Source organism: Pezoporus occidentalis, unplaced genomic scaffold (genome assembly GCF_034315485.1).
Source record: "Pezoporus occidentalis ecotype Australia unplaced genomic scaffold, CSIRO_AGI_Poc_V1 ctg428, whole genome shotgun sequence".
NCBI lineage: Eukaryota > Metazoa > Chordata > Aves > Psittaciformes > Psittacidae > Pezoporus > Pezoporus occidentalis.
The window spans coordinates 162,581-190,191 of NW_026915756.1; the positions used below are offsets into that span (position 1 = coordinate 162,581).

At 60.1% G+C, this 27,611-nt stretch overlaps 4 protein-coding genes and 1 long non-coding RNA gene across 6 annotated transcripts; 2 read left to right on the forward strand and 3 right to left on the reverse strand.

The window, feature by feature from the left end:
- Nucleotides 1–1,074: 1,074 nt before the first annotated feature.
- On the reverse strand, nt 1,075–3,374 carry CD320 (CD320 molecule). The gene is given in 6 exon segments (XM_062634457.1): nt 1,075–1,094; nt 1,469–1,484; nt 1,487–1,617; nt 1,929–2,006; nt 2,886–3,047; nt 3,230–3,374. Coding segments are annotated over 6 exon segments (552 nt in total).
- A 769-nt stretch (nt 3,375–4,143) lies between these two features.
- On the reverse strand, nt 4,144–5,179 carry NDUFA7 (NADH:ubiquinone oxidoreductase subunit A7). Its single transcript, XM_062634491.1, has 4 exons — nt 5,059–5,179; nt 4,871–4,920; nt 4,637–4,786; nt 4,144–4,403 (listed from the first exon to the last, which is right to left on the reverse strand). Exons 1-4 carry the CDS (start codon nt 5,107–5,109, stop codon nt 4,307–4,309), a joined length of 348 nt encoding a protein of 115 aa, XP_062490475.1. The 5' UTR covers nt 5,110–5,179; the 3' UTR covers nt 4,144–4,306.
- Nucleotides 5,168–6,068, forward strand: RPS28 (ribosomal protein S28). The gene is made up of 4 exons (XM_062634492.1): nt 5,168–5,292; nt 5,593–5,640; nt 5,719–5,845; nt 5,945–6,068. Exons 1-3 carry the CDS (start codon nt 5,254–5,256, stop codon nt 5,839–5,841), a joined length of 210 nt encoding a protein of 69 aa, XP_062490476.1. The 5' UTR covers nt 5,168–5,253; the 3' UTR covers nt 5,842–5,845; nt 5,945–6,068.
- A 2,763-nt stretch (nt 6,069–8,831) lies between these two features.
- Nucleotides 8,832–17,813, reverse strand: KANK3 (KN motif and ankyrin repeat domains 3). Of its 2 annotated transcripts, none has more exons than XM_062634489.1 (11): nt 17,697–17,813; nt 13,659–13,734; nt 11,701–13,386; nt 11,474–11,573; nt 11,125–11,328; nt 10,598–10,685; nt 10,119–10,338; nt 9,742–9,884; nt 9,356–9,556; nt 9,194–9,271; nt 8,832–8,998 (listed from the first exon to the last, which is right to left on the reverse strand). In XM_062634489.1, exons 2-11 carry the CDS (start codon nt 13,693–13,695, stop codon nt 8,945–8,947), a joined length of 2,811 nt encoding a protein of 936 aa, XP_062490473.1. In that variant the 5' UTR covers nt 13,696–13,734; nt 17,697–17,813; the 3' UTR covers nt 8,832–8,944. The 2 variants fall into 2 exon arrangements, with proteins under 2 accessions (XP_062490473.1, XP_062490472.1); XM_062634488.1 differs by having other exon boundaries at nt 8,832–9,001.
- A 28-nt stretch (nt 17,814–17,841) lies between these two features.
- LOC134171889 (uncharacterized) lies at nt 17,842–22,532 on the forward strand. The gene is made up of 2 exons (XR_009967758.1): nt 17,842–17,999; nt 22,158–22,532. It is a non-coding gene; the product is annotated as an uncharacterized LOC134171889 (long non-coding RNA).
- Nucleotides 22,533–27,611: the final 5,079 nt, after the last annotated feature.

Genomic DNA, 27,611 nt, shown 5'->3' on the forward strand with positions numbered 1-27,611 from the left:
CTCATGGAAACATAGAATGGTTTGGGTTGGAAGGGACCTCCTCCAGCTCCAACCCCTGCCATGGACAGGGACCCCTTCCACTGGAGCAGCTTGCTCCAAGCCCCTGTGTCCAACCTGGCCTTGAACACTGCCAGGGATGGGGCACAGTTCTGTGATGCACTGGCACAGGGTGCCCAGAGAAGCTGTGGCTGCCCCATCCCTGGCAGTGCTCAAGGCCAGGTTGGACACAGGGGCTTGGAGCAAGCTGCTCCAGTGGAAGGGGTCCCTGCCCATGGCAGGGGTTGGGGCTGGATGAGCTTTAAGGTACTTTTGAGCCCAAAACATTTGGTTTTAAACAGTGTTGGTCCCAGTACGGACCCTTGAGGGACACCACTCACATCAGAACAGTTTTAAGGAAGGCAACATTAACGGTTACAGAACAACATCCAGAGTTCAGCACTGGGGTGGAAAGTGTTTCTGCAGAGGTTCTTGCTGGAAGGGAGTGTGCTGAGAAGCTGCTGGCCCCACGCTGACTGGGGGTGGCAGCAGCAAAGCCAGAGCAGACAAGAAGTTTCCAACTTTCCCCCATGTGGCTGTCCTGTCAGTAAAGCTTCCTGAACATTGGACTGAGCACCATTAAAACAGTGCCACAAACATGGAGTACATGTTGGATCTGTGCAGTTAGTAAGTTCCTACTGAAATGGATAAGAAAGCCCCTGCTCCCTAGCAAAATCCAGGGGGGGAAATGGGGCAGGTGAAGAAAATCTCTTGGTTGGAAGTGGAACAGTTGAACAGCACCTAACACCTATCATTTCGTGGAGGATAAAACCTTTAGGTCCAAGGCCACTCTGGTGAGATCAGCATTAACAAACCCTGGAGGCAAGAGCAATGAAGACATTTCTACCAGCTTGTGTAAGGGGTGATTTCACAGCACCAGGGAAGGTCCTGTGCTATTTCCAGACCTAAAGTAGTCCCACAATCTAAAATCAATTTTCAAAGGGAGCATCCTTTGCTATTCCAGTGTAACAATTCAGACTTGACAGCTTATGGGTCCAATACAGCCAGCTGGAGGAAGACTAGGCTGGCCCCACCTCATCACCTCGTGGTACAGATCCCTGGTACAAGAACAGAAAAACACCTGGTTATTGACAGTCTCTGGGCAAAAAAAACCACCTGGTTTGACTTGTGTGGGCAAAGCAGAGGAAAACAACCCACAGGAGATGAGTGTCTAAGCACGACTGCTCCCTGTCCTGGGCAGCAGAGGAAGGACATACCAGCACATCACTATCAAAAGACAGCAGCACTTTCTCAGGTTAGGCAGTGTAACTGCCCATGCAGTCAAAGAAGAAAGGCTGAAACCCCAAGCACGTGGCTGACCAGCAGCAGGAAAAGCTGCCCCCAGAGAGGAAAGCTCTGGAGGCTGGAAACAGAGGGCAGGAAAGCATTTCTCCCCTTCACACCCAGAGGATGTGGGGTGCAAGAAACTTACCCTTTAGGGAAATGAGCCCCTCTGGCTCTTGTCAGGCATTAGCCGTTCTCTGGATGCTTTTTCAGGACTGAAGATATCAGATCTGCTTTTTGCTTTGGATATGCCCCACACAGCAACAGAACCAACAGCTACCAGGACGCTCAGGAGCGCTAGAGAGGAGAGCGCACAAGCAGAGGACCACTCACTGTGCCTGGTCTGGACATCAGTTCTGGGTTCTGCTGCTCAGCAGTGTTAGCCATCAGGCTCAGAGCTGCACCTTCCCTCAAGGATAAGGCACAGAGAGAAATGAGTTAGTGCCAGATGACATGGAACTGCTTTTCCAAGAACACAGAACACTCAAGTCAGAGGAAAGGGTCTAAAGCCTCCCCCAACCCTCTGAGTCCTGATACAGGTCTGGAATTACTTGCATCGGGATGCTTAAATGATAGCCCCAGCCAGGACATGTGCAGCACTCACATACCTGCAATAACCAAGATCCACAGGCGGTCTGGGCTGCTGGATGGTGCTGAGCCCTCAGGCACAGGCGTAGCCGAAGCCTCTGTAAGGAAAGAGCAAGAAGGCTTCCAACTCACTTCACAGGCATCATGCAAAGCTGCCCGCAGTCCAAACCTGGCCGAGTTCCCAGTTCACCTCAAAAGTTCCAATGGGCCTTTTTCAATGTAAGTAAAACCTTATCTGCCCGTACCGTAATTAAGCCACATCAGAGGAGAAAAAACGTCCTACTGGAAATGCAGAACAGGGAAAGCTGGGAAGTTTCCCAGCTGTAGCTGCAGCATCCTTAACCTCTCCTCGTGGCCCCAGGCAGCCCCAGGCACAACTAAAACATAGCTCATCTCCCCCCCTACCAATTGATGCAGGTATTGAGCACAAATCCAGTCTCTCATGCCTGCAATAATCCCCCCTCCTCTCCACACCCAGCTTCAGCTCCCAGCTGACACAGAAACCCCTGTGAAAAGGGAAGCTGGAGCCTTTCAAGCACCTCAGACACACAACAGTGCTGTGACCAAGGATGCTCCAGAGCAGACAGCGCTGGGGATGCAACACACCCTTTGGCTTGACAGAGACCAGCTCCTGCTGCTCTGACCCTGCCTGCACAGCCCTCGGGCGCTTCCCCCATCCTTCTCCTCGTATCTTCCCCATCCCCATCCCCAGCGGAGCGCCGAAGGACGGGCAGTGTCGCCGGTGGAAGGAAGCCGCCGGGCTCTGCTCTGCGGGAAGGTTCCTCAAGGGCGCTTCCTGAGGACACCCTGGCGGGGTTTAAACGAAGCTTCCACGGGAGGAAGCTCAAGGTGGGGCTGCGCCGGTCCCCGGGGCTTCCTCCGGTCAGGTCAAGCCGTGACGGGCGCGGCTGCCACGGGAAGGGAAGGCTTCGGCGCGGTTCCCCGCTCCCCCCAACCCCTCCGGCCGCCCCCCGTACCTGCGCCGCCAGGGCTCGGCTCCGCCGGGGGCACCGTCCCGCAGCCCAGCTCGTCCTCTCCATCATCGCAGTCGGGGTGCCCATCGCATCGCCACTCGACGGTCACGCAGGGGGCGTGGGGCGCGCACCGGAACCGCCCCGAGGGGCAGCGGGGCAGGGTCACTGCGGGTGGGGGGGAACGGGCGGACTGAGGGACCCTGCGGCGCACCGCGCTACGGGAGCCCGCGCGCGAGGGCGTCCGAACGCGACAGCCAATGAGCATGAAGGGCGTGCGCCGGCAGCCAATGAGGGCACGCGAGAGAGACAGCGCGCCCGCGCCCCGCCGCCCTCCCTCGTCCCCTCACCGTTGTGCGGCGGCACCGGCGGCAGCAGCGGCCACACCGGGGGCAGGAGCGGCAGCACCGGGAGCACCGGCGGCAGCAGCGGCCACACCGGGGGCAGGAGTGGCAGCACCAGGGACAGGAGCGGCAGCACCGGGATCCGCGCCATGACGCGGGCCCACCGCTGCCTCCGCACCGCTATGAGGCTGTCCGTGCGCTGCACTGAGCATGCGCACTGGAATGACCTCCACCAACGGGGGGCCGGCGGGGCGGGGCGAGGGGCGAACCTGCCGTGAGGCCCCGGCCGCCCCCCGGCGGGAGCAGGCCCCGGACCGCTTCCCTCGGGATACCGGAGGGGCAGCGCCCCCGCCCGCCGCGGCGCAATGGAGAACAGCGCCCGCAGCACCGCTTGTCCTTGGAGGGGCTGGAGCTCAGTGCCCAGCGCCTGCAGGGAGGGTGGCTCCGTGCCCGGGACACTGGGCGCTTGGGTAAGTGCAGTGCAGGCACCTAACTCATGCCTCTTACAACAAATCCAACCACCGTGGAATGGTTTGGGTTGAAGGGACCTTAAAGCTCCTCCAGCTCCACAGGCAGGGACCCCTTCCACTGGAGCAGCTTGCTCCAAGCCCCTGTGTCCAACCTGGCCTTGAGCACTGCCAGGGATGGGGCAGCCACAGCTTCTCTGGGCACCCTGTGCCAGCGCCTCAGCACCCTCACAGAGAAGAGCTTCTGCCTCAGAGCTCATCTCAGTCTCCGTCTAGCAGGTTAAAGCCACTCCTCCTCACCCAGGGCACATTTTATCCTGTGCTGTGTCTCAGCTGTAGCTCTAACCCACAGTCAGCTTTGTGCTCCTGTGTCCCCAAGAAAGCCCTACACCCCAAACAGTATTTAAAGAGTAGTAATTCAGGTAATTCAAACAGAACAGCCAACAAGAGGTGTGGAGGGTGATCACAACTTTAAATACGTTTATTATTCATGGAGCAGCAGCGCTGGGACAAGTCTTGTGCAGTGTTACTGAAGCAAAACCCAGCACAACTCCCGTCAGGAAGCTGCTCTGGAACGACCGGGGATCTGTATATCCAATCTCACCGCATTTATCACTCACAAATAGGGCTGGTCTTTTGAGATTTCCCACTTCTTCAGGGGTGCTCCTGGCGTCACTGGTTTTTTCTCAGCTGTTGCCACTGCAGAGCCTGAACTAAAGACGAGGGTGTGAAGGTCAGACTTGGATTCGATCAGAACTGGTTTCGTTATTGCTAAAGAGGATCATTACATCAACTCCCAGCCCTCGCTTATTCACGAGATAAAGACATAGGCGTTCTCCTGCCAGGCTGGGAGTCCTGGCACTGGAAGAGCTTTGCGCTTCTGGTGCCAGTAACGCAGACTCAACCTCGCTCAGGCCCCAGCGCTGCGGCACCGTGTCCAACCTACCCGCCAGCCTGCGCCCCCGCGGCGAGGCTTTTCTGGGCAGCCACCACCACGATGGGTGGGAAGGCCTCCCGCCGCCCGTCCCGCAGGCAGTAGTAGTTATTGGCGAGCTTGTGGCTGGGCCCCACCGGCAGCCGAGGCGGCGGCTGGGTTCTAAGGCAAAGAACGGGCGCGGAGCGTCAGGCAGGCGGGGAGCCGCAGCGCGCACCCCCGCGGCCCGGCCCGCCCCGGCGGCACCTCTTGGCGATCTCCGTGTAGCGCAGCGGCAGCTTGGCCTGGATGTTCCGCTGCAAGGCAGAGGCGACAGCGTCTCACGCCGTGCCGCGGGCCGCTGCCCTGTGCCGGGGCCTCGGCGGGGCCGGGAGCGCAGGGGCCGGGGCCGGGACCGGGACCCGCCGAGCCCCCGCGGCCGGGGCCGCGCTTACCCCCGCCAGGAAGTTCCGCAGGCGCTGGACGGTGCTGGTGGCCGTCGCCATCGTGGCCGCGGTGAAGGACGGGGGGGGCAGGCACGGGAGATGCCGGGAGCGCGCGCGGGGCACGCTGGGTCTCGCGAGGCTTGGCGCCGCACATAAAGGCCGTGAGCGGGAGCTCCCCCTCTTCCTGCTCTCCGCGGAGCCGCCATGGACACGAGTCGGGTGCAGCCCATCAAGTTGGCCAGGGTGGGCCGGCGCCGAGCGGAGCGGAGCGGAACGGGGCTGGGGGCGAGCGGAGCGGAGCTGGGGGCGAGCGGAGCGGGTTGGCCGGGTGTGAGGGCGGGCCTCGGTGCGAGCGAGGACGGGGGGAAAGTGGAGCTGAGCGGGGCCTGGCGTGAATGGGCCCGGAGGAGAGAGTGGGCCTGGAAGGGGCGAGCGGGTCTGGGGGCTGTGAGAGTGGGGCCAGCGCCTGGCCTGGGGGTGTGAGTGGGACCAAGGCCGCGGTGGGCTGCGGCACTGTGCTGATTCTCCGCTCTCTGCCCCTAGGTGACCAAGGTGCTGGGCCGGACCGGTTCCCAGGGGCAGTGCACACAGGTGAGGGGGCCAGGACAGGTTGGGGCTGGGTGGGAGTGGGGCCATCGCACACTGGGCTGACCCCTTCTGTTCCCACAGGTGCGCGTGGAGTTCATGGATGACACGAGCCGCTCCATCATCCGCAACGTCAAGGGGCCGGTGCGGGAGGGTGATGTCCTTACGCTGCTGGAGTCAGAGCGTGAGGCCCGGCGGCTGCGCTGAGCTGGTGAGTATGGGGCTACCAGTGAGCCTGGTGCTGCCCATTTTGAATCAGTGGCCTCCCACTGCTCTCTGAACCAATGTGGCCTCCATTGTTCTGTTCCAGGTGATGAAGGCTGATAGCATGTGCTTGGGGTGGCCAGTTGCCATCTGCTTGGCCAGATGCAGGTCAGGGATGGAGAGGAGTGTGGCAGTTCTGTTGCTTCAATAAAGGTCTCGCTTACTCAGTGTGTGAGTGCTCCATTGGCCTCGGTATTTATGCATGCATTTCTTGTTGCTGGGTCCAGCAGTGGAACAAAAGCACAGCCTGCTTATTCCTGGGGTTACCCATGCTGCCTTTATTGTCCTATTACTCTGGTTTTGCACTGCTATTAACCTGTCACAACAAAAATAACTGTTTTGGTTGCAGCAACCTCAGTCCCCATTTTTCTGGTAAGAATTCTGCATTTAGCCAGTAAAGTGGCACTGCTGAACTTATTGGCCTTCTGTGGAAATCAAATACAAGTGCAAAGTCAGCTTGCAGAGAACAGCTGGCTGCTTTTGTCCGTCCTCAGTAAGCAGTTCTATAAATATACCTATTTGCTGTCTTTCCTGGCACTCACAGAGAGAGAGCTTGTCTCCTCTTAGAGGAGTTGGCAAGTCAGTCTCAATGTTTGTCCTGTTTTCCCTTCCAGCAAGAAGTCAGCTAGAAAGATTTATTGATATCTATTAAATGAAGTAAAAATAAGGCTCAAAGGATGAGGAATAAGCCTGAAAACTGTTAAGGTCTGAGGGCTGTTTTTTAAGTGCTGATGCTTTCCATCTGATAGTAGAGTGATACTGGTTTGTGATGTGCTTGAACCCAGTCAAGTCTGCAGCTCCTGATCGTGTGGTCTCTGCTGGGAGTGTTCATCCTTCAATGTCCTGAACTTAGATTAAGGCACCTCAAGAGTAAGGGGGATTGAAGGTTTGAGTACCTGGAGCTGAGGAGAGTACTCCTGGAATAGGTGTTTGAATTGCTGCACTTGGCAGACAGCGAAGGTTGCTGTTGGGGCTGGTAAAAGAGTGGTTGATTGGTTTTGTTTTCCTCCTGCTGGTGTTGGTTGTGCCCTGGTCAGCTCATGGGCAGCCTAAGGAGGATTTTGTGCTCTGGGGAAAGCCCCTGTTGATACGTGCTTGTGTTGTTGCTTGATCTAGTTCTTGACTCTTTGGTAGTGGTTCAGTTTCAGGGCATCAGCTGAGTCCGTGTTCCCTTGGTTCATGTGATAGCTGAGTTTACTTTTGCTGCTGTTTGTTCCCTGCACAGCTTTAGCAATGATCTGGTGCTGACTGTGCTGAGTGACCAAGCAGGAGGCTTCAGCTGCAAGTTGGTTGCCAGACAGATGTCAACTTGTGATGGGGGTGGCTGAGAGCAGTTGAAGCCCTTCCCAAATATCCCTGTGGGGTCAGCGTGGTCCTTGGCCACGTGAGGAGGGAGGTGACTTTGCACCCCCACTCAAACTGATGATGATAATGCAGCTTAATGTCAAAGCACCAGGGGGAACCAAGGGTAGTAAAGGGCTACATCTGGTTCTAGCATCCTGCTTGGTCCTGAGGAGTGAAACAGGACAGAAGGTGCCATGACCCAAAAGGATATTTTGGGTGGAAATAAACTGACTGATGCATGTAAGCAGTCCATAAACTTGCAGGGAAGGAATGGGAATGGGAGGGCTGTGCCAGGCTGTCCCTCTGCTGAAGGGTTTTGTCTTGAGGCAAAGACTGCTGCTGGGTCACTGCAAGATTCCAAAATAATTTTACTTAAAACTTTTATTTGTATCTTAAAAATAGACATCAGTATGAAAGTATCAGTAACCAAACCTGTGAGACCAAAGCAGTGAGTACAGAATACATCCAGAGTAGTGCAGAGGGAGGCTGTGAGCGCTGTGTGTTAACTTCAGTGCAAAACTGAGCCAGGCCCATTGCCAGCACAGCGGCGTGTCAACTGGAACCAGTTTTCCTGGGAGCATTTCCCAGCTCAGAGCACAGCTCAGACCAGGCCTGGGGGAGCGAGAGTGATGCTGGGGAGCCAAGGAGCAGAAATCGGAGCTGTGACATGGCACCATGTGAAGGATTCAGAGCAGAGCCAGCTTCACATGCAGAACCCTTTTCCTCTTCACTCCCAGTCCTTAGTGCTTTCCTTGTCTGTTCCCACCCTGCCTGGCACAGACACTCGTGCACACATCCTCTGACATTCGTGTCCATCTCTACAGCTTCCTCTCAACTCTTCTTGCCCATCGTTTTTTTTTTTCCTGGAACAACATGAGCTGCTCTTGTCCCCTTTGGGAAGGGAAGTGGGCAGAGAGGCTTGGTTGGGGCTCTGCCTGCCTTCACAGTAAGTGGCTTCTGACTATCTCTGTCCTGGGAGGAGGTGCCTGTTCCCTGTGTGGGGTATCTTAAATGTCCCTAAATGCATTTATGACTCAGGCCCCTCCTGTCAGCTCGGTGGCAACCCTAGGTGCTCAGTGCTTCTGCACATCAAATCACTAAGTGCTTTCTTGTTCAACTCCATCCTTTGATTAAGCAATATAATACTTTTTGCTTTGTGTGCATGTGCTAGGGGAAAAAATAATCAGATTTCAGCCCGGAAAGGAAAGGCCAGAAGAGAAAGAGCAGTATTTCAGTCTGGAATTGCTCCCAGGCCATGTCCAAGGCAGCACTGACCATTGGGCTTGTGTCTTGTGGCTGCTGAGCTTCTTCCCGCTGGCAGTGTGCAGCACAGCAGCGCCCAGCAGCCCTGCTCCTTGTCACCAGCAGTACTCCTCCCCAGAGCTGCCAGGAGAGAACAGGAACCATGTGCCACTTCTGCTGGGCTTGTTTGCTGCTGTTCCAGTGAGTGAAGGACTTGCAAAGGACTCCGAGGCAGCGCAGGGCTGATGGGGAGGGGATGGGATGGGGCCAGCTTTTGCTCAGTTTCCCACCCTGGTTGCTTGATGCTACCCTCCTCTGTCACTTGGTGGAGCAAGGTGGCTGTGCATGGGACAGTGCATACTCTGTGACAGGAGGGTTAAAGCATCTGCAGGGCGTGATTCAGCAGGCAAGGGGGACATAAACCATAGCCTGGTGCTGAGGGCTGGCTCCTGAGGTCACTCTAATTCGGTTTCTTTGTGCCCCCAGGGCTCTTGGTGGCTGTTGGGGATGTCCCCTGCTGTAAAGAGAGCAGAGGCAATGTCACTCCAGAGTCACACAGTGTCACCCCAGCAACTCCCAGTCAGGGCCAGCCAGGCTGGTGTCCTGCTGCTGAAGATGCAGTGAGTGTGTGGCACTCGGGTTGCCGTGCTCTTGCCCCTGTCACAGCCCTACTGCCTGCAGCTGAGCTGGTGCCACCTCTGGTACTCACGTTGAGATGGGCATACAGGAGCACAGCGATGTTGCTGTGACCAGCCTCCAGCGCGATGGCAACAGCGTTGTTCCCATCCTGAAAACAGAAAGGAGAGCCCTTGGAAGAGGTTTGGGGGGCAGGATGCAGGTGGGTGAATGTGCCCGGGCCGCAGAGGCTTACACTGTCCACGATTGAGATGTCGCAGGTGGGCTGAGCCAGCAGCAGCTTCACGGTCTCCACACGCCCGTGTTCACAGGCACACATCAGTGCAGTGGAGCCCTCCTCGTCCTGCAGGTTCACATCAGCTCCACAGGCGAGTAGAGCCTCCACCATCTCCTGCCGGCCGTGGCTCACAGCCAGCATCAGCGCTGTCTGCCCGGCCTGCAAGGCAGGGGACAATGCCAGGGGGACCTGTCCTGGTTGGGTCACCCGCTCATCCCACTGCCCCAGGCAAGGACCACACAGAGCAGCTCCTACTGCAGCTCCTTCAGGTTTTGAAGCTGTCCTTGGAAGAGCCAGCTGTGGCCCTTGGTGACGCAGTGAGGGTCAGGATGTGATGCACCAACCTGGCTGGCCTTGGCGTTGACGTTGCCCATGCTGAAGAGCCTCCTGACCATGTTCATGTCGTCCTCCTGCTCGACAGCCGCCAGCGCTGCCAGCATGAGGGCTGTGTAGCCAGCTTTGTTCTGGTGGTCCACGTTACAGACCCCTGTGGGCATGGGCAGAGCTCAGGGTGCTGTGAGCTGTCCCATGGCCTGCTGATGAGTTCCCCCCTATCAAACCTGGGCTCCGCAAGGGCTGAGGTGACTTCCACCTTCCCCCATGTGCATGGACACAGCACAGGGCAGCTCTCCCTGCTGCTGGCATGTCTCCCGTGCCTGGCGTGGCCAGGATGTGAGCAGGGTGGTGGCAGAGGGACGTTTGTCGGCGGGGGAGCACTGACCTGTGTCCAGCAGCAGCCGCACAATGTGGAAGTTGGAGTGGGAGACGCTGTAGTGCAGGGCTGTGTTGCCGTTCCCATCCGCCAGGTTCACCACGTGGGCCAGGAGAGCTGGAGACACCTCGGCAAAGGCCAGGAGGTGGTTGGCCACTGTGTCAGGCACAGAGGACTTCTGGCTGGACAGACGGAACCACTCCTGCAGGACCAGGCTGCTGCTGGCAAGCTGTGGGCAGCAAGAGGGGCTGAGCTGGGGCCCTGCACCCCCCAGCCCCGGTGGGAAGCAGAAACCCAGCTCCAGAGGGGAACGGGGTGAAGGCAGGACCGCGAAACCCCAAACTCAGGCTGAGATGGCCTGAGCTGAGCTGGGGTTTGGGGTGTCTGGGACAAAGCGTGGAGCAAAGGGCAGTGTTTTGGGGCTGGGCTTTGCTGGCCCATCTCTGGGGGACACCAGCAGCCATCCCACCCCATAGCACCTCACTCACCACCTCTTTGCTCTTGGTTGCCCCAGGGTGGCCCAGGTGGGTCTTGACAATGAGGCAGGCCTCCCGCATCCTGGGGCTCAGCTCGAACCTGGGGAGAGCATGAGAAGGGCTGCATCACCCCACCAAAGGGCACCCCAAAGTCCCTCCATTGAGGTTTTCTTCCTCTCCCTAATGCCTCCAACCCTCCATGAGCTCCATGCCTGCACCCAGCAGCTTCAGCCCCTGCAAACCCTTGCAGAACTGGGTTTATAGGGATGAGCTCGTATTTACCCATATTTAGGCCATAAATGCCATTAAGGGCTGTTGGATTTTGGTTTTGGTTTTTTTTTTTTTGTCCCCCTACAAACTCTTCAGCAAAGAGGCATCTGGGGCCTCGGGCTCATCCTCTCCTCAGCAGACCTAAGAAGCTGGAAGGATTTTTTCCTGCTAACTGGATTTCTGCAGGAGCTGAATGGGGTTTTCCCCACTGGCTGCACTGGGGCGCACAGGGGAGATGGAGCCTTCCTCACTCCTTCATTAGCACTTACTTCTCCTTCACCTCGGTGGGCTCCAGCAGGGTCACGCTGTCCCCCTCGCGCTGCTGTCCTGGCTCACACTCCCCTTCCCCAGCTTCTTCATCTGAGGTTTCAGTGTCCCCTTGTTCATCACTGTCAGAGCTGTCGGCTGAAGCCTTCTCAGAGGAGCTGTCTCCTTCCTCCTCCTCCTCCTCCTCACTGGATGTGCTCTCATACCTGTGCGAAGGGAGGATGCTCAGTGACAACGTGGCACCCAGCCGGTCCCCTCAAGTGCCCCCACTGCCACTGCCCCCAGCCCAGGACAGGAATGCTGGGGTCCTGGGGTGGTGCAGGGGGGTGTCAGGAGCCCCTCAGCACGTACTCCCCGTTCAGCACGCCCACAAACTGCAGGCTCTTCTTGCTGCCTTCGGCCTCGCTCCTGGGGGCACCATCCCGCTTCTTCATGATGGACTTCAGGGCTCCTGGGAGCAGAGGTACGGGTGTGAGGGGCACCGCAGACCTGCCACCCTCCATCGAAGGGACACGGTCTGCGCGCAGGCCCCAGCAGAGCCACCCCTCTCCCTGGTGTTATCCTTGGCACCAACTCACCAGCCACAGGGCTTGGGGTGGCTCCCCCATCCCGTGCTGGGGATGGATTCCGGCTGCTCTGGGTCACCTCTGCTGTGCCTGCCCCGGGGCTGGAGCTGCTCTGGGGTGGCCCCTCCATCGCTCCTGTGCCCCGTGCCGAGGGACGATCTGGGGCATCACCTGCACCGGGCTCCATCTCCTCTCCCTCCGTGCCGGTGCTGCCCGTGTCGGTCTGGCTGCCCTTGTCCTCGCCCCTCGTGGCCGCGCTGGGACCGACGGCCGCGTCCCGCGCGTCGGGGCGGCAGCTCACGGCGGCGCAGGCGGTCTGCGGGCAGCACCCCACGGCGGCCTCCACCACCCGCAGCGGCTCGCCGGCCGCCCGGCTCCGCGTGGCCACCACGGCCTCCACCTGCGCCTCGGCCACCCGCGGCTGGGCCATCACCTCCTTGTCCAGGCGCGCACGGGGCCGGCGGGCGCACACCTCGCGCCGCAGCTCCTCCAGCTCCCGCGTGGCCTCCTGCAGGTGCCCCTCCATCAGCGCGATCACCTCCTTCTGGTGCCCCACCGTCTGCCGCAGCAGCTCGAGCTCCTGCTCCGCCTCACTGGGCACCCCCAGCGAGGACTCCAGCACCCACACGGCTGCGTCCCTGCGCTCCCTTGCCCCGCTGTCCGGAACGTCACCGCCCTCTTGTTCTGACCGGTAGTAGAAGACGGCGTCGGCCATGGCCCGGTCCTCGCCCACTGCCACGGAGCGGCACGGGGGCCCCTCGGCAGCCCTGGGGCTCCGGCCTGGCCAGGCCCTGCCGCCCCGCTCCGGCACAGCCAGCTTCTCCGTCAGCTTCCTCAGCTCCACGATCTTGCTCGCTCGCCCTCTGGGCTCCGCTTCGCGCTCTGCCCCCACCTGGGGCAGCTCCTCAGCCCCTGCCTCCACCTCGGAGCCGCAGCGCTGTCTCGAAGCCTCGCTGGGCTCTGCCGGCAGCCTCTCCATCAGCTTCGCCTTCTCCCTCTTGAGCTCGCAGATCTGCATCTCCAGCAGCGGGATGGTTTTCACCTGCTCCTCCAGGTCCCGCAGCTGCCGCAGGGCCGCCGCCATCTGCTCCCGCACGTGCTGCAGCGGGGCCGTGCCGAGCCCCGGGGCCGGTGTGCTGCGCCCCGAGCTGCCGGGGCTGCCCCGGCCCCAGCCCTCCCCCAGCACCCACGGCGGGGGCTGACACGGGGCTCCCAATGTGCCGCCGCGGCAGGGCCCGGCCCTGTCCTGCTCCTGCTCCAGCCTCCGGCTCGTCTCCAGCAGCGTCTTCTCCACGCGCGGGTTCCTCAGCCCGCACTTGCGGGTGGGAGGTGGCAGCAGCGGCAGCGGCGGCGGTGAGATGGGATGCGGGGCCGGCTTGCTCGGGGGGTCCAGGGGCACGCGGCCGGGCGGGGACAGCAGCAGCAGCGTCCTCCCGTCCTCGCTGGCCGTGGAGGCCAGGGACTCGGTGGAGGTCCAGGCGCTGGCGTGGCTGCTGGGGCTGCGCAGGGTGCTGGGGGGCTGCCGCGGCCCTTTGGCCCTCCGGGGCAGTGGCACCTTCCTGAGGGTTTGGCCGCTCTCGATGTCATCCACGTACTTGAGGAAATCCAGGTCCAGGAGGAAGCCGTAGGGGGTTTCCACGGAATACGAGCTCTTCTCCCCATTGTCCTGGTCCCGGTACAAGAACGGGCCACCGAGATCTGCAAGAGAAGAGGGAATGGTTGGGCCGGGACCTGGTGGAGAGAGGCTTTTCCAACAGGGTTATACTGGGAATCGCAGCCTGCAGCCCTCCTCCCTGCCATGATGGATCATTCCCAGTATCCTCACGGCTGCTGGGGTGTCCCAGGGTACCTGCTCTGTGCTGGGGTTGGTGATAAGATGAGGAAGTCCCTTGGGATGGGACTGAATAGCTCAGCCCTACCGTTCCCTTCCCATTGCTTCTGCTGCCCTGTGACCACCCTGGTCCCATTACCTGGGAGGTTCTGGTTCAGGGGTGCAGGCTGAGCCATCTTCTCCCAAGGGATGCTGCTGAGCAGGGGACCATCAACCTGCAACAAGAATGGGACCACATCCAGCCAAACCTGACAAACCAGGGACCAATGAGCCCTCCATGGCCACAAACCACCTCCCCCTAAACGGGGGGCACCCCAGGGACCCCCTGGCTCCCCACCAGCCCTGGTGACGTAGGGCTGAACCTCGAGCGGCTGCTGCGGTGCTGCCGGTGGGGCCGGAATTGTTTGTACATTTAAGGAATGCTTCCCAGCCGGGGATGGTCACAGTGCCAGCGCCGAGGGTGCCGAGTCATGACTCAGAGCTCGGGGGAGCGGGCTGGGAAGGAGCAGAGGCTGAGGCCCTTCTGGGTGTGATTCTCAGCGGAGAAGTTTCCTCTGGATAAAGGCATTGGATGCTTTTGCAAAGCCACTTGACCACAGACAGCTGCCAGCACCATTCTTCCCTGTGAGGGTGCTGAGGCGCTGGCACAGGGTGCCCAGAGAAGCTGTGGCTGCCCCATCCCTGGCAGTGCTCAAGGCCAGGTTGGACACAGGGGCTTGGAGCAAGCTGCTCCAGTGGAAGGGGTCCCTGCCCGTGGCAGGGGTTGGAGCTGGAGGAGCTTTAAGGTCCCTTCCAACCCAAACCATGCTGGGATTCGGGGATTCTCTAAGGCACGGAGGAATGGAATGGGAGCCTGGTTTTCCCAGGAGCCAGGCAATGGGCACACCGGAGGAGAACCGGCAGGATGTGACTGCACTGCAGGGGTGAGCTCAGGGCTGGGGGTGCTGCCAGATGTGAGACTTCATCTGGGACTTGCCACAGCATCTGGGTGCTGGGGCCCGGGTGTGGAATGGTGCTGGTGGGAGTGGGATGGGGGGCAAACAGCACCCTGGGAGCACCCGCAGCTGCTGGGCACAGCATCACCCTCCAGCACACACATGGTCCTGTGGGGCACAAGTGGTTGTGGGGCTGGGCAGCTGTTGGCAGGGAAAGCATTTGGCACAGGCTATTTTGGGAAGAAAGCAGGGGAGGAAGCGTGCCACAGAGGAAAGGCAGCTCAGGAACAGCCTTAAGGGAAGCTGAGGCTTAAAGCTATCCTGAGAAGGGGGAGGGATCCAGCCATGGCTGAGGAGAAACACCCGCATCCAGCCCCAAATCATAGAATCCCAGCGTGGTTTGGGTTGGAAGGGACCTTAAAGCTCCTCCAGCTCCAGCCCCTGCCACGGGCAGGGACCCCTTCCACTGGAGCAGCTTGCTCCAAGCCCCTGTGTCCAGCCTGGCCTTGAACAACCTGAGAAGCTGTGGATGCCACATCCCTGGAAACGTTCATCCCAGCCTCATGCCAGCACCTCCCTTGGGAACACCCCAGCTCCGTGCCGGTACCCCACCATTCCTGTGCTGCCTTTGTGCCTAGAAGGATCTGCACATCCCCCTCTCGGTCTAATCCCTCCCCTCCAGGAAGCGGCCGCTTCCTCCTCCGCACAGCCCCTGCTCCAGGTAATTAAACAGCGCTGGGGCCAGCACAAACTTCCCGCGGAGTGCGCACAGCAGGAATCAAACGGGAGGAAGCGGGAGAGCAGCAGGAGCAGAGCCAGCGGCTGCGTTTCCTCGGGGGAAGCGGCCGGCAGCTCCCTTCCGCCGGGTACGGAGCTGCCTGGGGCCTCGCCAGGAAACCCGCCTCTGATGGACATCGGTGTGCAGCAAAGGTGCCTTCTCCTCATCCCCTCGTCCACCTCATCCCGCCTCTCCAACCGATGCCAGCAGCTGCTGTCAACCCCTCCCCAAAGCCAGGGGCACCCTCCTGCAGCTCCAGACCCCCACCACTTGTCCGATGGGATGAGCTGGACCCAAGGGAGGATGTTCTGCTTTCACCCAGCTTCAAAACCAAGGAGCAAACCAGGTGATGGGACCTGCAAGCTCCCAGTACTGTGCAATATGCCCCAGGGACCCTGTGATGCGCAAAAAGCCCTTGTGACACGCACACTGCCCTGGGCTGGTTGAGTGGCCAGGCTGGATTTGAGCCAGTGAGGATGAGCAATGGACGCAGGTGGCCCTGGAATGCAGCAGTGATGGGAGGGTTAAGTCCCTGCACCTCCAGCCCAGGCACTGGTGGCACAAAGCCAGCCTTGTCCCCAGCCTCCTGCCATCACTGTGGCATCGCATCAAAGAAGCTGCTCTCCACCTGAGCTGAAGACCTGATGGGGAAGACCCCGCTGGCCAGTTTGGTGCCAAAATCTTTCACCGGACCAGCTTGCTTCAAGCCCTGTCCAACCTGGCCTTCAACCTATAGGAAACTTGGGTCTAAAATTGGAGCCTTTCCACTTGATTCCAATAAAAAGCCACATGAGGGATGGCACAGGCAGGCACAGCTCAGATACCATCCAGTACCCACAACCAGTCAGCCCCCTGCTACTCCCAACTTTGTGGTCCGTGGGGCAATCCACCCTGGGGGTCCCCATTCCCTCAGGGGATAGACCTGGGGGTGCTGCTTTTAAAACCCTGGACTCCTCTGGGTCCTTCCCCTCACCCGAGCCACTCCAGAGGCTGGACACAGGGAGAGGTCTCCCCAGCTCTCCTCCCAAAGCCAGACTACTGAGGTCATGAGGAATGTGAGAAGAACAGAGTCCAGAGTAGCCCTCGCCAGGGTGACTTGATTTATCTCGGCCAGGCACGCTTTCCTCGGAGCTGCGTGCAGGCGATAAGCCCCAAAGCTCAGGGCTGAGGTTGTTCCGAAGTTAAAGGGAAACCACTGAGCAAGCACATGGCTTCCTCCGCTCCAGCAACCGGCTGGGATTCAGGATCCTCACACCGAGCCAGGCACCACATGTGCCTATCACCTGCACTGTCTCCCGCTGGGTGCGGATGGGAGGGACTGGGGGGTCATGGCATCTTCTCAGCCACACACCCCATCCCCATCCCCTGCTCCAGGGCTGCACGGGGCATCCCGAGCTCCGTGCCACCCACCGTCCTGTGCCTGCTTGCCCAGGCCACCTCGGCCATGCGGTCCAGGCTGGGGCTGCTCCCGAGGAGCTGGATCCCATGCGGGTGGGTGCGCCGGTGCTGACTCGGGAGGGGAAGGGAAACGCTTCCCTCTTCTCAGCAGCCCGATTTCAGGGTTGGGCCGTTATTCCTGGAGCTGTCGTCACCGGCAGCCCGGTTGGTCGGGAGGCTGCAGGGGCTGCCTGGGCTGAGCACCAGCTCCAGCACCCCAGGCTCACACGCTACCCGGACAACAGGCAGGTCCCTATGCAGATGTACTCACACAGGGATCAGCTCTATGTGCCCCATCACACCTATAGCTCTATAGCCCACTAGAAAACATCTACCACTACTCCTGCACCCTCACCACAGCTGCCCAACAGCACTTTCCACCGACACCTCCTCGATTCCCTTGGAGCTGGTGACAACAGACCTGGGAACAAGCCCCAGGGGCTGGAGTCGTCCTCCCGAGGAGGCGATGGAATGGTTAAATTTACACTCAGGGTGTGCAGGCACAGTCCCATGTCGGGTTTCCCATGTGCACATGAGGAGCACCCTGAACCCTGCAGCACCCGAGAGGCCTGCAGCACGATGGGGTGCCCTGTGGGTCCCCAGCACCCTGGGATGCCTACAGCCGCTCCCCGCACCCCAGGGAGCCTGCAGCACCCCCAGCTCTGGGTGTCCCCAGCACCCTCGGGAGCCCCACAGCTCCCCATAGCCCCCGGGTGACCGCAGCCCCCCGCATCCCAGGAGACCTCCCGGGGACTCCGCGCTCCCGCCAGCGGGCGATGGGCGCCCCAGCCCGGCCCCGACGGCCCCGGTCCCGGTCCCGGCCCCTCCTCGCTGGCCGCCGGCAGCAGCCCCGCTCCGGGGGATGCCGGTGCGGCCCCAGCCCGCTGCGGTCCCGTCGCGGCGGCTGCGAGCGGCCCCTCGGCGGGCCCCGGGCGGCGGCGGCGGCTCCGGGGCCCTGCGGGGCTCCGCCACCGGGACGAGCCCCCGCCCCGTCCGCTCGGTCCCGTCCGGTCCCGTCGCCCCTCACCTCGCCGTCCGCGCGTCTGGGCTGCAGCCGAGCTCTAGCGCGGGGGCCGCCGTCCCGAGCCCGGCGGCTTCGGGCTGCAGCTCGGGGCCGCCGGGCCGAGGGCGGGCCGGCAGCAGGGCCGGGGCGGGGCGGCAGCGGGCGGGGAGCGCCCCCGGGCCCCGGTCGGGACGGGCACCGCCCCCGAGCCCCGCTCAGCCCGGTGCGGGGGGTCCCACGCAGCCCTTTCCTCGGGTATGAGGGTCCCCGTGGCCCTGCCCCCGGTGCGGTATCCCCTGCCCGGGTCCCCGGGGAAGGGGTGTCCCGGTAAGTGCAGGAAGGGAGGTGTCCCTTGCCCTGGTCACCCCGGGAGTCCCCTGTCCTGGATACCCTGGGGAAGGGATGTCCCAGTGAGTGAAGGTATGCGGGTATCCCCTACCTTGCTCTCCCCGGGAATGGGGGATCCCCTGCCCTGGTCACCCTGGGGTTGAGGTACCCTTATTCCACTCCCCCCTGACCCTGCTCCCCTGGGGGATGCTCACCCTGGAGACAAGGGGATCCCCTACCCCTGTTACCCCAGGTTTGGGGGATCCCCTGCCTGAGCTCAGCTCGCTGGGATCCAGCTCCCACCCCGCCATCCTCCCTCAGCACACCCTGCCTCGTCCCCATGGCCTCTCACTGCCTGCCCTCGTCCTGCGGCCGGGAGCCTTGTGCTGGGCTCCCCGGCCTGGCCCCGCTGGGTTTTGGCAGCCCTCCCCTGTCCCAGCAACAGGCTGTTTGTCTCCTTTTCTTGCCAGCTTTCTTCCCCGCCTGCTTCGCCTGCTCAGCGAGGTCTGGGCTGTCTCCATCCCACAGGGACCCCTGGCAGTTTCACACCTTCATTGACTGCTCCAACCCCTTCCAATGCTGAAACCCTCAGCAAGGATTTTTCCTTCTTTTTCTTTCCCTTTTCAGCTCCTGAACCTCCCCCCGCACTCCCCCCCCCGGGTATTTTTCCACACTGACTCTTTCTGTAACACTACTCACGGGAAGAGCAGGAGAAACAAGATGTGCTTCCCGGCGTCCCTCCCTGCTGCTGGCTGGCAGCTCAGGGGCTTCCTGAGAAAGGGTTTGCGTCCGGACGGAAGTACCTTAATAGCCCTGATGCACCTACCTCCACCGACAGACCTCGTCCCTCTCCAACCCATTTACATACTTGGCCTCTCTGGCATCCTGTGGTAATGAACTTGGTGATTTCATGCCCTCCTTCCGTCTCCAAAGCAGGTCTAGAATAGCGCTGCTCCTGTCCATTCACTGGCTGCTTGGCTAAGTAGCCCTTATGGTCCTCTCTAGCCATGCAGGGCTTGTCTTATCCATCCAGAAAAGTGGGGCCTGGTGTGATGAGTGAAGTCCCACTGCTGCAGAGCTCATGCCCCGTATTCCGGCTCAGAGCTCCATGGAGGACCCATGTCCACGTCACCTGTTCCTGCACTTGGGCATCTGACAAACACCCCTGTGCTGGTTGGGCTCCTCTGGCTTTAAGCTCTGGTGACTGAAAAAGGTTAAACCCAAGGGGCAGCCCTAACTTCTGGCACTTACGTTTTTATAGAATCCCAGAATCCCAGCATGGTTTGGGGTGGAAGGGACCTTAAAGCTCCTCCAGCCCCAACCCCTGCCACGGGCAGGGACCCCTTCCATAGGGCAGCTTGCTCCAAGCCCCTGTGACCAACCTGGCCTTGAGCACTGCCAGGGATGGGGGAGCCACAGCTTCTCTGGGCACCCTGTGCCACCACGGCCTCCACCTGCACCTCGGCCACCTGCAGCAGCTTAAAGCCATTCCCCTTGGCCTGTCCCTACAGGCCCTTGTCCCAAGCCCCTCTCCAGGTTTCCTGCAGCCCCTTCAGGCACTGGAGCTGCTCTCAGGTCTCCCCTTCAGGAGCCTTCTCTTCTCCAGGCTGCCCCAGCCCAGCTCTCTCAGCCTGGCTCCAGAGCAGAGCTGCTCCAGCCCTCGCAGCAGCTCCATGGCCTCCTCTGGCCTCGCTCCAACAGCTCCACGTCCCTCTTGTGTTGGGGGCCCCAGTTTTCTGTGGAAACTGCACAGCTCACATGCAAGGGCATGAGCAGAGAACTCACAAGGGTCAGTTGGGGTTGAACCCCATATAAATGATAACTGCATGTGGGATGCTTCAGTCTCGGCTCTCAGCCAGCTCGGTGGCTTCACCCTGGGCCAGGGACGCTGACCCAGGACTGGTCTGAGCTGTGTCACCTGCCTGCCTGGACCAGCAGTCCCCGGCAGCCCCAGACAAACCCAGGCTTGGGGCAAATGGCAGTGCCTGTGGCTTCTCTGCTGCTCCTGCTTGAGTGCCGAGCTTCGAGCTGCCTGCCCGAGGGGGGACTGAGATGAGCTCTTAGGTGGAAGCTCTTCCCTGTGAGGGTGCTGAGGCGCTGGCACAGGGTGCCCAGAGAAGCTGTGGCTGCCCCATCCCTGGCAGTGCTCAAGGCCAGGTTGGACACAGGGGCTTGGAGCAAGCTGCTCCAGTGGAAGGGGTCCCTGCCCGTGGCAGGGGTTGGAGCTGGAGGAGCTTTAAGGTGCCTCCCAACCCAAATCAGGCTGGGATTCCATGTCCCTCCCAAGAGCATCCACCTGAATAGAACCCCTGGGACCTGAGGAGTTTCAATTCATCAGAAACAGTAAAAACCTTTTTTTTGGGTCCAGAAAAGGGTCTCAAAAAATGGCTTTCCCCATAATTCCCAAACCTTTGCTCTCTGCCAGCTGGAACTATGCATGTGATTGTGCCTTAGTTTCCCCACCAGGGCAGTTGGAAAGAGAGTACGTGTGTGTGTGTTCCAAACACTTCCTGTCTCCCTGAGTTCATCCCTGCTTGTTCAGCTCCTCTGTGCCTGCCCAAGCCCAGCTCCATCACACCCTCCATGGGCTGGGCACCGTGTAGGACCCGTGGGCAAAGGCTGTTCAAGGCTTTGCCCAGTGCATTCCCTGTAGGAAAGCAGCGTGAACACTTCCGTGCTGACCGAGCCCGGCACAGTCCCCTCCTGCAGCAGAATGTCCTCGTTTTCTGCCCGCAGGTCCGGGAGCAGGCAGGAAGCTCTCGTTTCCTCTCATTGCCTCTCTTCTCAGATCCTTCCTCCCTGGGATGCTGCAGCAAAACAAAGGGCCCGAGGGTGAAGCGGGAGCAGCTTTCACAGCTGGAGACGCTGGGACCAGAGGAAGGGTCCTCGAGGGGCTGCTGGATGCTGGAGGGGCTTGGAGCAACCCGTGGCAGGGTCAGGAACTGGATGAGCTTTAAGGTCCCTTCCAACCCAAACCAGACTGGGACTGTGTGATTCTAAGACCAACCCTCACGCAGGTGCTTGTCCCCTGTCCCCTCTCTCGTGTTCCCTCTGATGTGGCCGCAGGTGACATTTTAGACTGGGCGCTGGCTTTTATCTTGGGCAATATTGCTCCCGCTTGGCACGGCACCAGCCGGGGCCGGCCTGGGATGGACGGGGCGGCTTCTCTTTTGTGGCTGGATTTGCAGCTCAGGCTTATCAGGCCTGAGGACAATGCCGTGCGGGTTTCCAGTGCTGGGATTTGCTTTGGCTGGAGGCCAGCCCCACCAGCAGCGCAGGATGGAGCTCCTGCCCCAACGGCAGCACCCTTCTGCACTTAACAGGGCCATAAACCCTCCCCAACGGCTGGTGGGAGCTGCCGGCAGGATGCTCCCAGGTGTGGGATTTTCCAGGTATCCGTTCATGCTGCATGCTGAGGGTTTCAGCCCGGGGTGCATGGAAAAGTCGGGATCTCAGCTGCAGCTCAGCACTCCTAAAAAATGGGTATTTTTCTTCAGGGGCCTCTGTGCTGTATCCCTAAAACCCAACTGCACGGGGTTCCCAGAGAAGCTGTGGCTGTCCCATCCCTGCCAGTGTTCAAGGCCAGGTTGCTGTGGCAATCCCTGATCCTTTCCCATCCCCTGGGAAATGCTCTTGTGCAGGAGCAGCAGCTCTGGCACAGCTCTGAGCCCCCCAGTTCCTGGTGAGAGGGGAGGACATGGATGTCCCCATCACCTGGTGGTGATGTGGGCTCAGCTTCACCCACTGATTCCCAGTGTCTTCACATTGCAGAGCAGGATAGGGGTGGGAGTGGGGATGGGGATTAGGATGGAGACGGGGATGGAGATGAGGATGAGGATGGGGATGGAGATGCACAGGGGGAGCAAACCACCCCAAATACCTTCTTCTTCTGTGTTCTCTGCCCTTTATCTCCCAGCGAAGACATCAGCCAGCTCCTTAGGACAAAGAGGGAATGTCCTGCACAGCAATGCCCTTGTGCCCTGCCACAGCCACCAGCAAAGCAACCTCTCAGTCTCTCCATCTGGAGTTATTTCCAGCTGTTTCCAGCTCCGCTCCCCCCTGCTCAGAGCCCCCAGGCTGATGGCATCCAACTCCAGCTTGACATTTCCAGGGAATCCGAGTGCCTCGACGCACAGAGGACCCTTCTCTGCCCTGCAGGTTCCCAGCTGCCCGGGATCTGGCAAGGGCCGAGGGGTGCTCAGCGGGACCTTCCTGGCAGGAGCGTCATAGATCTGTTATTGAGAAGCAGCAGAAAAGCCTTTCTGTGCCACCATCCAAAGCAGCGCATCTGGTCCCAGCGCACAATCGGCCCATTGAGTTGGTGACATCGGAGTGTGGCCAAGGGGACGAGCTTTCCTGTTCCTTCCCCTCGGTGGGATGGTTTGGAGCCCAAATCCTCCTCAGGGCAGCATCTCTGCTGGTGCTTTCTGCTCTCCAATCTCTGCTGGGAGCTTCCCACCTCATCTATTGGACAGAATAAGGTTCCCCAAATATTGCACCATCCACAGTGCTTCCAAGAGAGATTCCCTCCTGGAGCCCAGGTGTCCTGGCTGGATTTTCCTTTGCTGGCAAGCAGAGAGGAGTCAGAATGTGGCTGATCTAAAGGAGCTTTTCCTGCAGATGATGCATGAGAGACACATGGATGGACCACTGGGTGGATAAGGAATTAGGTGGATGGTGGCACTGGAAGAGTTGTGGTCAATGAGGGACATTTGTTAACCGTCGGTGTGGCGGGGTGACAGCGTGGGGGGGTGATGAGGTGGGGGGTGGGGGTGTCGGTGACCCCAAGCCGCCGGTGCTGCAGCCCGAAGCCCCATCCCCGTCATCCCCCTCCGTCCACCGGCGCCCGCCTCGCCGCTGGTGCCCCCCCGCGCGGCTGCGCGCTCCGGTGCACCGGGACGTGTCGGCCCGCAGGGGGCGGTGTCGAACCGGGAACCGCTGCTGGGATGGAAGCGGGGCTGCGGGGGGGTCCTGGGGGTGCTGATGAGTGATGGGAGTGCAGGGGGGTGCAGGGGGGTGCTGGGGGGTGCTGATGAGTGATGGTAGTGCAGGGGGGTGCAGGGGGGTGCTGGGGGTGCTGATGAGTGATGGGAGTGCAGGGGGGTGCTGGGGGGTGCTGGGGGGTGCTGGGGGGTGCTGATGAGTGATGGGAGTGCAGGGGGGTGCAGGGGGGTGCTGGGGGGTGTTGGGGGTGCTGATGAGTGATGGGAGTGCAGGGGGGTGCTAGGGGGTGCTGGGGGCGCAGACGGGGTGCTGAGGAGTGAGGAGAGGGTCGGGGGTTACGGCCGCGCTGGGCTTCTCCCCCAGCTGATGCCCGGAGCAGTGGGACAAGGACACGGGGCAGCCCTTGGGGGCAGCCGAGCGGGAGCTGCCGAGCGGTGCCGCAGGGCGCGGGTGCCGGCATCAATCATTTAGCGCTGTTAATTTTTAATGTGCGAAGTTCTCGCTCAGTGAGGAGCTGGTGCAGAGCGAGGGGATGATTAATGCAGGGAGTGACGCACGGAGGGGAGCAGCCTGAACCAGCCTGCGGTGGGGAAGGGATGGACCCCCTGTGGGGCTGGTGCCACAGAACCACAGCCTGGTTTGGGCCTCCTCTGGACTCGCCCCAGCGGCTCCACGTCCCTCTGGTGCTGCTGCCCGGAGCTGGAACACTGTGGGAGTTACGGAGCAGGGAGCTGCTCTCTGAGGCAGCCCCTCCGCACGGGTGTCCCCTTGGAGCCTCCTTCCCCGTTTCCGCTCTGCAGCTCTGTGCCAGTAAATCCATGAACAAGTGATGGTATCAGGAATAACTTGTCCGCAGGGCACACATTGCACCTCCTCCACCCCCCCATCAGCGGGGTGAGGAGACCCCAACTGCCCCATTGTGGCTTTGGAGGGGATGAGCCACATCAAGAGAGCATTAGTGGGGCATGAGATAGCCACGGAATAGCCCATGAACAGCAGGAGGATGTTGGCTGAGGGTGTCTCGCTCCAGCAAACAGCCCAGCCGCGGTGCAGCACCAGGGGAGGGCTGATGTGGCCGCTGGAATCTGCCTGTGGAGCTCCCGGCAGGTTCAGGCACGACAGGAGAGAGCGAAATGCTTCAAACCCGGCTGAGTCACCCCCTCGCTGCCAACATCCCCTGGAGCTGCCCCAAAACCCTGCCGTGGGCCGCGGCCGGATCCCCAGGGAGCCCAGGGGTCCAGCGCAGCTCCCACCGCTCGGAAGGAGCCAGGGAAGCTCTTTCCATGCTCTAGGTTACTGAAAAGTGCATTTTTGTCCAGCAGCATTTTGAGCCTCCAGGTTGGACACAGGGGCTTGGAGCAAGCTGCCCTAGGGGAAGGTGTCCCTGCTTGTGGCAGGGGGTGGAGCTGGAGGAGCTTTAAGGCCCCTTCCTACCCAAACCATTCCATGATCCTATGGTTCTGTGATTCTGTAAGCATTCGGGGAGCTGGGCTCAGCATTCCTATCTCCCAGTTACAAGGTGATTAATTGGGGATGTCTCATTTGAGCGGCAGGGATGGGATCTGCTCTGCAGGAAGCCCTTTCTAGCTTTATAAGTGATAGCAACGGAGCCACAAGGGATTTTTCCAGAGTCTTATGAGCCAGTGGTGACCCACTTTGGTACAACTGCCAGCCCCACGTGTCTCTGGGGGAAGACCAGCAGCAAGGAGAGCAATGGCCATAATTGAAGTCATGTTGGGAAACCCCACAGCACCCAGGACCCCAGTAAAAAGCATCAAAGCTCTGCTTTAGTCCCGAGGTTTTTGTTGCCTTTGGGAATGTGGCCTGGGGTGGCTGGAGGGGAGGGGAGCCCATGGAAACCTGCGGCTCTGCGCAGATGCAAAGAGATGAAGTGGATTTGCAAGTCCCCAAATTCCACGTGTGCCGCAGAGGAAGGAGCAGTAATGGAAGGGCTCCGCTTTCGGGAAGGCGAGTTTAAATAATTCAGAGGAACAGCGAGGTGGAAACGAATGTGCAGAAGGTTTGGGGCTCCCTGGAAGGAAGCGGAGATGAAAGGAGCGGCCTTGCTACAATATTCATAAAGCTCTGGAGCGATGGCACGAGTGCCTGCAGAAGGGCTATTGCGTGAGCTCCTCTCCTCCGGAGATCCCATCCGGGCGAGGGAGGATGCGGCTGCCCCGGGGTGTTCGGCATCTTCAGGCATCTTGCTCCCCATCAAGAGCTCATTGTGGTTGTTGTGGCTCTTTGCCGACAGCAGCACGTGCAGGGAGATGCCTCCATCCAGCCCCAGGCAATCAGGGGACACCTGGTTCATTATGGGGTTTATTTATGCCTTTTCCTTTGCGAGGGATGAGGAGATGGGAAACCAATGCTGCACCCTGCGGAGCGCCGCCTTCGGCCTCATGGCCCTGGCGTGCCCAAGCCTGGCCTAGGGGCTGCTCAGCGCGGGAGCCCCTGTGCAATGTGATCTCCTGAGCTCCATCACCATGGAGATGGTTACTAATGGGGCTGAGCTGCTAACGAGGTTCCTGGGCTTGGAAGAGAGGCCAGAGGCTGCTGCCTCTCCCCATGTCCCATAGCCTTGGGAATATGAGCCCCTGGTGTCGCAGGGCAGCAGGGTGAGAGCAGCCTGGGTCTGCATCCTCCTCTGCTCTGCTCTTGGAGGGGGAGCAGAATGGGAGATGCTGATGGCACAAGGAGCATCATCCCAGGGGACAGAGGAGCATCACCCCCCCCAACTCTTCCTCCTGTGCTCAACCTCCTCCTCTACTATGTCACAGCTGCGGTGGATGCCCCTAATTCACATTTTTCTCCCCCAGATCGACCAGGACGTGGGGAGGGAGGATCCTGGAGGGGTCCACAAGCATCGATAGCGCAGAGCAGTGTCCCAGGGCAGGGATGAGGGATGCCCCAGGGATCCAGCTCGCCTGGGGAGCACATTCACCCCTCTCTCTCTGCTGAGGCCAAGCCTTGAAGGTCCTGCCAGCCAGGAACCCCTGCCAGCTGCCTCCTGCCAGATTCCTGCTGCCTGCCGTGGCATCCAAAGTAGCTGCAAAACATCCCTGTGCGTGCCAGCAGCCTTCAGTGGAAACAACAAACAAGTTTTTCTCCCTCAGTTCGAACCAGGAAGCCAACCTTTCTGCTGGGGTTTATTGTTCGTGGAGTTGGGCTCTTGAAGTGGTCCCTTCCCTTCCCTTCCAGCAAGCTCTGCTCATGTTAAACCATGCCAGATGTGTGCCCAGGGTGGACTCAGGACAGCAACGTGCGGAACCTGGGATATGGTGGGAAATGGCCTCAAAGCCCCTGCTAATTCAGCAAGGAAATGGTGTCAGCCTATTTATAGGAACTCTTGCAGAGGAGGCATTGCACTCACTCCTCAGGCCTGGGGGCATTGCTGGTGGGAGCAGCCTTCAACCTCCTTTTCTGAAGGGCCTCCTCCGCTGGAGCGGGGCAGAGCCCCAGCCCTGCGTTTCAGGGGAGGGTGATGCCAGGGCACAGCTGACCCCATGATGTTTAAGGGGATATCAGGGCTCTTCCCCAGGCTCACGCTGGGTTTGGGTGGTAAAAGCCCTTCCCGCTGCGCTGGTGTGGGGGTTTCTCAGACACTGGAGCAGGGCTGGCCGGGGGTCTCTGCAGTCAGAGGAGGGAAGGATGGGGCTGCAAAAGCTGCTTAAGGGATTTGAATTCTTAATCCCCATTAGAAATTAATGTCCAAATCCCTGGGGTGGCCGCAAATCCCACCCCAGAACTTCGGTTTTCTTCACAGCAGAAAGAAACACGAGCTGCAGGCAGAGGAGCTGGCAGCCCAGGAGCGGGGCTGGATGGTGTCACCTGCAGGCACCGTTTGGGGACAGCCACCCTCATTTCCCCATGGACACTGGAACGCTTCCTCCCAGCATTCCCAAAGCTTGGGAATGCTGCTTGGGGTCTCATCCTGGTGACCCAGCCATTAACAAGTCCCCAGCATCCCTCCTGCCGTAGTTTGGGAAAATCCTCCTCTCGAGCTGGTGTGGAAAATGGCCAAGCTCTTGGGAATCTGGGCAGGTTGTAATGCTTTGAAAGCAATTCCCATCTGACTTAGGAAAGGGCTAAGCTAATTTTACACACGACTTACTTTCACACCTTTAACAAGAAGCAGTTTCTTTCTCCATGAGCAGTGCACACAGCAGCCAAATTGATTATTCATCGAACGAGTGAGAACACGCAGAGCAGAAGCTGTGCTCAATACCCCAAGGCATTGGAGAAAGGCTACAGAAGTGCACTGAAAAGTGGGTTTTCTTCCCCCCCCAAACAGGACTGAATATACCCAGACACCCTGACAGGGACCACAGCTTGTGCTTTAGCTAGGGAAAAACTCAAGGTATGAATTAGTTTTAAATCTGGCCTTTCCCTGGTGCTTCCATCCCACGAAAGCTTCAGCAGCATTTCATCCCTCTGCACGTCTGCAGCACTGTGATGCACTGCTTGGATGCAGCACAAGGCCAGGCTGGATGCGGGTCTGAACAACCTGCTCTAGTGGAAGGGGTCCCTGCCCATGGCAGGGGTTGGAACTGGAGGAGCTTTAAGGTCTCTTCAACCCAAACCAGGCTGGGATTCTGTGATCTTGTCCAGGCCTCCTGCTGGAGGAGCATCCCTGGGCCTTGGGAACAGAGCGATTTTGCTGTCATT

Excerpts from the sequence above, each read along its gene's own strand:
- NDUFA7 (XM_062634491.1), bottom strand. The coding sequence starts at position 5,109 with ATGGCGACGGCCACCAGCACCGTCCAGCGCCTGCGGAACTTCCTGGCG. Across the intron at positions 4,921-5,058 it reads TGCGGAACTTCCTGGCGGGG|CGGAACATCCAGGCCAAGCT; the intron begins GTAAGCGCGGCC and ends TCTGCCTTGCAG. Across the intron at positions 4,787-4,870 it reads TACACGGAGATCGCCAAGAG|AACCCAGCCGCCGCCTCGGC; the intron begins GTGCCGCCGGGG and ends TCTTTGCCTTAG.
- RPS28 (XM_062634492.1), top strand. The coding sequence starts at position 5,254 with ATGGACACGAGTCGGGTGCAGCCCATCAAGTTGGCCAGG. Across the intron at positions 5,293-5,592 it reads AGCCCATCAAGTTGGCCAGG|GTGACCAAGGTGCTGGGCCG; the intron begins GTGGGCCGGCGC and ends CTCTGCCCCTAG. Across the intron at positions 5,641-5,718 it reads CCCAGGGGCAGTGCACACAG|GTGCGCGTGGAGTTCATGGA; the intron begins GTGAGGGGGCCA and ends CTGTTCCCACAG.
- KANK3 (XM_062634488.1), bottom strand. The coding sequence starts at position 13,695 with ATGGCTCAGCCTGCACCCCTGAACCAGAACCTCCCAG. Across the intron at positions 10,686-11,124 it reads CCCACCGAGGTGAAGGAGAA|GTTCGAGCTGAGCCCCAGGA; the intron begins GTAAGTGCTAAT and ends TGCTCTCCCCAG. Across the intron at positions 9,885-10,118 it reads GCGGCTGCTGCTGGACACAG|GGGTCTGTAACGTGGACCAC; the intron begins GTCAGTGCTCCC and ends CCATGCCCACAG.